General features: G+C 41.5%; 1 protein-coding gene across 1 annotated transcript in view; it reads left to right on the plus strand.

The window, feature by feature from the left end:
- LOC121844790 (medium-chain acyl-CoA ligase ACSF2, mitochondrial-like) overlaps nt 1–9,362 on the plus strand; it is a 34,310-nt gene extending 24,948 nt beyond the window's left edge. The window contains exons 12-18 of the mRNA XM_042315323.1: nt 5,939–6,015; nt 6,108–6,215; nt 6,366–6,517; nt 6,646–6,787; nt 8,031–8,141; nt 8,262–8,330; nt 8,475–9,362. Coding sequence (XP_042171257.1) covers nt 5,939–6,015; nt 6,108–6,215; nt 6,366–6,517; nt 6,646–6,787; nt 8,031–8,141; nt 8,262–8,330; nt 8,475–8,525 — 710 coding nt within the window. The 3' untranslated portion in view covers nt 8,526–9,362. The remainder of the gene's footprint in view (nt 1–5,938; nt 6,016–6,107; nt 6,216–6,365; nt 6,518–6,645; nt 6,788–8,030; nt 8,142–8,261; nt 8,331–8,474) is intronic.
- The last annotated feature ends 1,520 nt before the right edge of the window (nt 9,363–10,882 follow it).

Below are 10,882 nucleotides of genomic sequence, written 5' to 3' on the forward strand. Positions count from 1 at the left end.
TCAGAGACCCTTCCCTCTAAATAGTGATCATACATCAGAGACCCTTCCCTCTAAATAGTGATCTACATCAGAGACCCTTCCTCTAAATAGTGATCATACATCAGAGACCCTTCCCCTCTAAATAGTGATCATACATTAGAGACCCTTCCCCTCTAAATAGTGATCATACATCAGAGACCCTTCCCCTCTAAATAGTGATCATACATCAGAGACCCTTCCCTCTAAATAGTGATCATACATCAGAGACCCTTCCCTCTAAATAGTGATCATACATCAGAGACCCTTCCCCTCTAAATAGTGATCATACATCAGAGACCCTTCCCCTCTAAATAGTGATCATACATCAGAGACCCTTCCCCTCTAAATAGTGATCATACATCAGAGACCCTTACCCCTTCCTCTAAATAGTGATCATACATCAGAGACCCTTCCCCTCTAAATAGTGATCATACATCAGAGACCCTTCCCCTCTAAATAGTGATCATACATCAGAGACCCTTCCCCTCTAAATAGTGATCATACATCAGAGACCCTTCCCCTCTAAATAGTGATCATACATCAGAGACCCTTCCCCTCTAAATAGTGATCATACATCAGAGACCCTTCCCCTCTAAATAGTGATCATACATCAGAGACCCTTCCCTCTAAATAGTGATCATACATCAGAGACCCTTCCCCTCTAAATAGTGATCATACATCAGAGACCCTTCCCCTCTAAATAGTGATCATACATCAGAGACCCTTCCCCTCTAAATAGTGATCATACATCAGAGACCCTTCCCCTCTAAATAGTGATCATACATCAGAGACCCTTCCCTCTAAATAGTGATCATACATCAGAGACCCTTCCCCTCTAAATAGTGATCATACATCAGAGACCCTTCCCCTCTAAATAGTGATCATACATCAGAGACCCTTCCCCTCTAAATAGTGATCATACATCAGAGACCCTTCCCTCTAAATAGTGATCATACATCAGAGACCCTTCCCCTCTAAATAGTGATCATACATCAGAGACCCTTCCCCTCTAAATAGTGATCATACATCAGAGACCCTTCCCCTCTAAATAGTGATCATACATCAGAGACCCTTCCCCTCTAAATAGTGATCATACATCAGAGACCCTTCCCCTCTAAATAGTGATCATACATCAGAGACCCTTCCCCTCTAAATAGTGATCATACATCAGAGACCCTTCCCTCTAAATAGTGATCATACATCAGAGACCCTTTCCCCTCTAAATAGTGATCATACATCAGAGACCCTTTCCCTCTAAATAGTGATCATACATCAGAGACCCTTCCCTCTAAATAGTGATCATACATCAGAGACCCTTCCCTCTAAATAGTGATCATACATCAGAGACCCTTCCCCTCTAAATAGTGATCATACATCAGAGACCCTTCCCTCTAAATAGTGATCATACATCAGAGACCCTTCCCCTCTAAATAGTGATCATACATCAGAGACCCTTCCCCTCTAAATAGTGATCATACATCAGAGACCCTTCCCCTCTAAATAGTGATCATACATCAGAGACCCTTCCCCTCTAAATAGTGATCATACATCAGAGACCCTTCCCTCTAAATAGTGATCATACATCAGAGACCCTTCCCTCTAAATAGTGATCATACATCAGAGACCCTTCCCCTCTAAATAGTGATCATACATCAGAGACCCTTCCCCTCTAAATAGTGATCATACATCAGAGACCCTTCCCCTCTAAATAGTGATCATACATCAGAGACCCTTCCCTCTAAATAGTGATCATACATCAGAGACCCTTCCCTCTAAATAGTGATCATACATCAGAGACCCTTCCCCTCTAAATAGTGATCATACATCAGAGACCCTCCCCTCTAAATAGTGATCATACATCAGAGACCCTTCCCCTCTAAATAGTGATCATACATCAGAGACCCTTCCCCTCTAAATAGTGATCATACACCCTTCCCTCTAAATAGTGAGAGACCCTTCCCCTCTAAATAGTGATCATACATCAGAGACCCTTCCCCTCTAAATAGTGATCATACATCAGAGACCCTTCCCTCTAAATAGTGATCATACATCAGAGACCCTTCCCCTCTAAATAGTGATCATACATCAGAGACCCTTCCCCTCTAAATAGTGATCATACATCAGAGACCCTTTCCCTCTAAATAGTGATCATACATCAGAGACCCTTCCCTCTAAATAGTGATCATACATCAGAGACCCTTCCCCTCTAAATAGTGATCATACATCAGAGACCCTTCCCCTCTAAATAGTGATCATACATCAGAGACCCTTTCCCTCTAAATAGTGATCATACATCAGAGACCCTTTCCCTCTAAATAGTGATCATACATCAGAGACCCTTCCTCTAAATAGTGATCATACATCAGAGACCCTTCCCCTCTAAATAGTGATCATACATCAGAGACCCTTTCCCTCTAAATAGTGATCATACATCAGAGACCCTTCCCCTCTAAATAGTGATCATACATCAGAGACCCTTCCCCTCTAAATAGTGATCATACATCAGAGACCCTTCCCCTCTAAATAGTGATCATACATCAGAGACCCTTCCCCTCTAAATAGTGATCATACATCAGAGACCCTTCCCCTCTAAAATAGTGATCATACATCAGAGACCCTTCCCCTCTAAATAGTGATCATACATCAGAGACCCTTCCCCTCTAAATAGTGATCATACATCAGAGACCCTTCCCCTCTAAATAGTGATCATACATCAGAGACCCTTCCCTCTAAATAGTGATCATACATCAGAGACCCTTCCCCTCTAAATAGTGATCATACATCAGAGACCCTTCCCCTCTAAATAGTGATCATACATCAGAGACCCTTCCCCTCTAAATAGTGATCATACATCAGAGACCCTTCCCCTCTAAATAGTGATCATACATCAGAGACCCTTCCTCTAAATAGTGATCATACATCAGAGACCCTTCCCCTCTAAATAGTGATCATACATCAGAGACCCTTCCCCTCTAAATAGTGATCATACATCAGAGACCCTTCCCCTCTAAATAGTGATCATACATCAGAGACCCTTCCCCTCTAAATAGTGATCATACATCAGAGACCCTTCCTCTAAATAGTGATCATACATCAGAGACCCTTCCCCTCTAAATAGTGATCATACATCAGAGACCCTTCCCCTCTAAATAGTGATCATACATCAGAGACCCTTCCCCTCTAAATAGTGATCATACATCAGAGACCCTTCCCCTCTAAATAGTGATCATACATCAGAGACCCTTCCCCTCTAAATAGTGATCATACATCAGAGACCCTTCCCCTCTAAATAGTGATCATACATCAGAGACCCTTCCCTCTAAATAGTGATCATACATCAGAGACCCTTCCCTCTAAATAGTGATCATACATCAGAGACCCTTCACCTCTAAATAGTGATCATACATCAGAGACCCTTCCCCTCTAAATAGTGATCATACATCAGAGACCCTTCCCCTCTAAATAGTGATCATACATCAGAGACCCTTCCCCTCTAAATAGTGATCATACATCAGAGACCCTTCCCTCTAAATAGTGATCATACATCAGAGACCCTTTCCTCTAAATAGTGATCATACATCAGAGACCCTAAATAGTGATCATTCCCTCTAAATAGTGATCATACATCAGAGACCCTTCCCTCTAAATAGTGATCATACATCAGAGACCCTTCCCTCTAAATAGTGATCATACATCAGAGACCCTTCCCTCTAAATAGTGATCATACATCAGAGACCCTTCCCTCTAAATAGTGATCATACATCAGAGACCCTTCCCCTCTAAATAGTGATCATACATCAGAGACCCTTTCCCTCTAAATAGTGATCATACATCAGAGACCCTTCCCTCTAAATAGTGATCATACACATCTAAATAGTGACATCCTTCCTCTAAATAGTGATCATACATCAGAGACCCTTCCCCTCTAAATAGTGATCATACATCAGAGACCCTTCCCTCTAAATAGTGATCATACATCAGAGACCCTTCCCCTCTAAATAGTGATCATACATCAGAGACCCTTCCCCTCTAAATAGTGATCATACATCAGAGACCCTTCCCCTCTAAATAGTGATCATACATCAGAGACCCTTCCCCTCTAAATAGTGATCATACATCAGAGACCCTTCCCTCTAAATAGTGATCATACATCAGAGACCCTTCCCCTCTAAATAGTGATCATACATCAGAGACCCTTTCCCTCTAAATAGTGATCATACATCAGAGACCCTTCCCTCTAAATAGTGATCATACATCAGAGACCCTTCCCCTCTAAATAGTGATCATACATCAGAGACCCTTCCCTCTAAATAGTGATCATACATCAGAGACCCTTCCCCTCTAAATAGTGATCATACATCAGAGACCCTTCCCTCTAAATAGTGATCATACATCAGAGACCCTTTCCTCTAAATAGTGATCATACATCAGAGACCCTTCCCTCTAAATAGTGATCATACATCAGAGACCCTTCCCCTCTAAATAGTGATCATACATCAGAGACCCTTCCCCTCTAAATAGTGATCATACATCAGAGACCCTTCCCCTCTAAATAGTGATCATACATCAGAGACCCTTCCCCTCTAAATAGTGATCATACATCAGAGACCCTTCCCCTCTAAATAGTGATCATACATCAGAGACCCTTCCCCTCTAAATAGTGATCATACATCAGAGACCCTTCCCCTCTAAATAGTGATCATACATCAGAGACCCTTCAGAGACCCTTCCCTCTAAATAGTGATCATACATCAGAGACCCTTCACCTCTAAATAGTGATCATACATCAGAGACCCTTCACCTCTAAATAGTGATCATACATCAGAGAGTGATCCATCAGAGACCCTTCCTCTAAATAGTGATCATACATCAGAGACTCTTCCCCTCTAAATAGTGATCATACATCAGAGACCCTTCCCCTCTAAATAGTGATCATACATCAGAGACCCTTCCCCTCTAAATAGTGATCATACATCAGAGACCCTTCACCTCTAAATAGTGATCATACATCAGAGACCCTTCACCTCTTCAATTAACAGAGCATTTCTCTCTTCCACTAAATAGATATTTGGAAGGAGAGGGCGTGGCTGGCTCATCACAGCAGCTGGCCCTGGTGAAATGGACTCTTTCATGGCAGGACTCACTTCACTTTAGGCGTACTGCTTGACCAAATCATGATTTTATCCAAAACAATAAGAAGTTTTGAGTGAGATGACCAGCAGTTTTTCTACATCCACAGCCAAGTCAAAGGGTCACAAACTGCGACTAAATGGTCTCTGTCTGATGCCCTCCTAAAACAATCATTTGTATATTATGGATTGCTCCTAAAACAATCATTTGTATATTATGGATTGCTCCTAAAACAATCATTTGTATATTATGGATTGCTCCTAAAACAATCATTTGTATATTATGGATTGCTCCTAAAACAATCATTTGTATATTATGGATTGCTCCTAAAACAATCATTTGTATATTATGGATTGCTCCTAAAACAATCATTTGTATATTATGGATTGCTCCTAAAACAATCATTTGTATATTATGGATTGCTCCTAAAACAATAAGTTGTATATTATGGATTGCTCCTAAAACAATCATTTGTATATTATGGATTGCTCCTAAAACAATCATTTGTATATTATGGATTGCTGGTCCTTTCATCCATAGCTCTTTCTATGAATTTGAGAGTGGTTACATGTCTCCGCCCCATCCCTCAGATGTTTACCAAAACAGTGGCGGGGTGTCAATTTGTTTTATTTTTCAACTGCAGATTGCCCCTTTTAATAGTAATATAATGTATTGGTAATACAGTTATAGTATTTGTGAAGGGTGGTGGTTGATTAATATGCTGTATAAAGCAGTAGTATAGTATTTGTGCCCAGGAAGGGTGGTTGTGATTTCTGTTGTTGTGTTCCAGGGTTTATGAGTGGGTCTCTTTGTCCTCCTGAAGTCATGAGGAAACTCAAAACTGATATGAATGTCAATGATATCATAGTAAGTACTTCCCATCTTTTTCTCTGTCTGTGTGTGTATAATATACTTTATAATCTGTATGAGGTAACACAATGTTCCCTTGGTAACATCAGATAGGCTATGGGACCACAGAGAACAGCCCTGTAACATTCCTTGGTTTCCTGCGAGACAACGAGGAACTGAAGACCGAGACGGTGGGATGTATCCTGAACCACACTGAGGTATCAAACGTGTGTGTGTGTGTGAGAGGAGAGAGACAGTCATGTGTCTTAATGTCAAGGTCCTAATTCATCTACATGCAGTATGTGTAATGTTTATATTCCTCCTTCTTTAAAACACACATGAAACCCTACCTGTGTTCTCCTGGCCAGGCGAAGGTGGTGGATGTGTCCTCTGGAGAGGTGGTTCCTCTGGGGGATCCAGGAGAGCTGCTGATCAGAGCTTACTCTGTTATGCTGGAGTACTGGGACGACCCAGACAAGACCAGTGAGGCTATCGCCAAAGACCGCTGGTACAGAACCGGGTAAGAAATGAGATGGAGAGAGAGAGATGGAGCGAGCGAGCGAGAAAGACACACAGAGAAACAAACAGAGACCCAGACAGCAACAGATGAAAAGTGAGCGCGAGCATCAACTGTGAATGTCTCCACAGTGACATAGCCAGTCTGGACAGGTTTGGGTACTGCCGTATAGTGGGACGTATAAAGGACATGATCATACGTGGAGGAGAGAACATCTACCCTGCTGAGATAGAGAAGTTCCTTCACACCCATCCCAACGTACAGGAGGCCCAGGTGAGAACCACACCCATCCCAACGTACAGGAGGCCCAGGTGAGAACCACACCCATCCCAACGTACAGGAGGCCCAGGACTCACCACTACTAGAGGGCATCCGAGAATAGAACAGCACCACAGTAACACCATACAACCAAGTTACACAAATCTATCCAGGAAATGTTAGTACCAGAACCTTTCATTTCCTGTCTTCATTTCTCAATACTCATATCACCATATGATGTCCATACACAATGTCAACAGTGGGTATGGTTGGGTCAGTTTTCTGATTCCAGTGTATCCAGGTGTGTATATTCTCTCCCTGTCCTGTCCACCTCTCTTTCTCCCCAGGTGATTATATTCTCTCCCTGTCCTGTCCACCTCTTTCTCCCCAGGTGATTATATTCTCTCCCTGTCCTGTCCACCTCTTTCTCCCCAGGTGTTTATATTCTCTCCCTGTCCTGTCCACCTCTCTTTCTCCCCAGGTGATTATATTCTCTCCCTGTCCTGTCCACCTCTTTCTCCCCAGGTGATTATATTCTCTCCCTGTCCTGTCCACCTCTTTCTCCCCAGGTGATTATATTCTTTCTCCCCTGTCCTGTCCACCTCTCTTTCTCCCCAGGTGATTATATTCTCTCCCTGTCCTGTCCACCTCTCTTTCTCCCCAGGTGATTATATTCTCTCCCTGTCCTGTCCACCTCTCTTTCTCCCCAGGTGATTATATTCTCTCCCTGTCCTGTCCACTGTCCTGTCTCTTTCTCCCCAGGTGATTATATTCTCTCCCTGTCCTGTCCACCTCTCTTTCTCCCCAGGTGTTTATATTCTCTCCCTGTCCTGTCCACCTCTCTTTCTCCCCAGGTGATTATATTCTCTCCCTGTCCTGTCCACCTCTCTTTCTCCCCAGGTGATTATATTCTCTCCCTGTCCTGTCCACCTCTCTTTCTCCCCAGGTGATTATATTCTCTCCCTGTCCTGTCCACCTCTCTTTCTCCCCAGGTGATTATCCCCAGGTGATTATCATCTCTCCTCTGTCCACCTCTCTTTCTCCCCTGTCCTGTCCACCTCTCTTTCTCCCCAGGTGATTATATTCTCTCCCTGTCCTGTCCACCTCTCTTTCTCCCCAGGTGATTATATTCTCTCCCTGTCCTGTCCACCTCTCTTTCTCCCCAGGTGATTATATTCTCTCCCTGTCCTGTCCACCTCTCTTTCTCCCCAGGTGATTATATTCTCTCCCTGTCCTGTCCACCTCTCTTTCTCCCCAGGTGATTGGCGTGAGAGATGAGAGGTTGGGGGAACAGGTGTGTGCCTGTATCAGACTGAAGGAGGGACAGGACTGTAGCAGAGAGGAGATCAGAGACTTCTGCAAGGGACAGGTGAGACAGAGACAGGAAGTGACATGACCTGTGATTCGATCATTGTCAGGTTTAGAACTTCTGTTATATACTATGTTATATTGTGTTTATAGCTACAGGCATCTGCTTCTACTGTTCCAGATTTCTCACTTCAAGATCCCCCACTATGTGGTGTTTGTGGACAGCTATCCACTGACTGCCTCTGGAAAGGTAGGATGGCTTCATGACAGCGTATTGTCTGTCTTCATTCAGATCAGCAGCGGACCAATGTTCTGTATCATGAAATTCATAATCAGAGTAATTATACCAGAACAGACGACTGTGGTGATCACCTCTGTGTTTGTCCTCTCCTAGATCCAGAAGAATAAACTGAGGGAGGAGATGGAGAAGAAGCTGGGTCTGTGATGGACAGAGGGACGTAGACAGACTGGGCTACTAGCCAACCCACGTTGAGCACCGTTTACACCCGAGGTGATCTCTTGTTAAACCATCAATACGCACAAAGATCATCCGCACAGTGAATCTGAATTACAACCACTGACATTTAGTTGTGGCTGCTGCCAACATTTTCATTTTTTACTATTTTGTCCTCTGGTGGGTAATATCTTTATATTAAACTGCTATTTCAGCAGATTAATCACTTAAATATTTGACAATCATTTTGTTCAAATGAAATGAGGCATTTCCTTGTTTACCACAGAGAATCTACTGTGGCAATTGACCCTCCACATGTTATGAATGGAAAGGTCAGGTTGGTGTACTTTACTTGTATTTCCAATGTATGTAATCCATTAATTAATATAATCCATTAACTTGCCTTTATAATCAAAAGGGGAACATACAATATCCCTGAACTGTCCACATCTAACATTGGTAACTAAATCAAGCCAATCATGATTTGAGTTAATATAATCTGTTTTCATTAAGGACTATGTGTCTGCTTTAAGGGTTAATATAATCTGTTTTCATTAAGGACTATGTGTCTGCTTTAAGGGTTAATATAATCTGTTTTCATTAAGGACTATGTGTCTGCTTTAAGGGTTAATATAATCTGTTTTCATTAAGGACTATGTGTCTGCTTTAAGGGTTAATATAATCTGTTTTCATTAAGGACTATGTGTCTGCTTTAAGGGTTAATATAATCTGTTTTCATTAAGGACTATGTGTCTGCTTTAAGGGTTAATATAATCTGTTTTCATTAAGGACTATGTGTCTGCTTTAAGGGTTAATATAATCTGTTTTCATTAAGGACTATGTGTCTGCTTTAGGGGGTTAATATAATCTGTTTTCATTAAGGACTATGTGTCTGCTTTAAGGGTTAATATAATCTGTTTTATTAAGGACTATGTGTCTCTTTAAGGGTTAATATAATCTGTTTTCATTAAGGACTATGTGTCTGCTTTAAGGGTTAATATAATCTGTTTTCATTAAGGACTATGTGTCTGCTTTAAGGGTTAATATAATCTGTTTTCATTAAGGACTATGTGTCTGCTTTAAGGGTTAATATAATCTGTTTTCATTAAGGACTATGTGTCTGCTTTAAGGGTTAATATAATCTGTTTTCATTAAGGACTATGTGTCTGCTTTAAGGGTTAATATAATCTGTTTTCATTAAGGACTATGTGTCTGCTTTAAGGGTTAATATAATCTGTTTTCATTAAGGACTATGTGTCTGCTTTAAGGGTTAATATAATCTGTTTTCATTAAGGACTATGTGTCTGCTTTAAGGGTTAATATAATCTGTTTTCATTAAGGACTATGTGTCTGCTTTAAGGGTTAATATAATCTGTTTTCATTAAGGACTATGTGTCTGCTTTAAGGGTTAATATAATCTGTTTTCATTAAGGACTATGTGTCTGCTTTAAGGGTTAATATAATCTATGTAAAATGGCCGACTGTGTTTTCTGTTCATTGCTTGTAGTCCTTCACCAACACACGATTCAACATAAACAATAGATGCCTATACTTTTCAGTCTCAGCCGTGTTTAGCTGAATCAGGTTAAAGAGGCCAGCCGGGATCTTAAAAACTACCTGCGTTTTCCAATGTTCCGTTTTGATCTGACACATGGATAAAACACCACCTGTAACGTTCTTCTGCTGGAGAAAGCCACGCTATCCTGACATTCACCGCTTGACCTAGGCTTAATCTGTGTCCAGGAAACTGGCCTTAAAACTGTTCCACCTCTTCCAGAACTCTAGAACTATCATTTGGAGTGCTTGCTTATCCTATGATGTGTCACGAACCGGCTCGAAGTTCCTAACAAAAGGGAGACCACGAATGACAAAATATAGTCAACTGAATACAATTAACAATGGTGTGTGTAATCAGTAGTGTGTTTTTCATGCATACATGTGATAATGCTGGGTGTTGAAAGGTGCCAAAGCAAAATCTATTAAGGTGTCTGCATGGAGTCTCCTCCATGAATGGGGATGTGGTGTATTTATCAATAATGACTAAATGATGTATACATTTCAATCAGGACTGACTAAACAATACTATTATGTTACTGTATGGATGTATGAATCTTATTATAATCAGAGTACTGAATATAATGTGTGTAATTATAATCAAGAATCAGAACAAAGACTGTCTGTTCATTGGTAGAAATGAATGAACTTATCGTCAGACTGGCTAGAATGCTTATCTACACAGGGAGACCTTGGGCTGGTAGTAAATGATCTAAACTGGTGGTGGACAATGTGGGAAGGCTTGTGAACTATACTGCCATTGTATCAGAGTGGAGGAGGGACAGTTTAAAACC

The sequence above is a fragment of the Oncorhynchus tshawytscha genome, unplaced genomic scaffold (genome assembly GCF_018296145.1).
Source record: "Oncorhynchus tshawytscha isolate Ot180627B unplaced genomic scaffold, Otsh_v2.0 Un_scaffold_2056_pilon_pilon, whole genome shotgun sequence".
Lineage (NCBI taxonomy): Eukaryota > Metazoa > Chordata > Actinopteri > Salmoniformes > Salmonidae > Oncorhynchus > Oncorhynchus tshawytscha.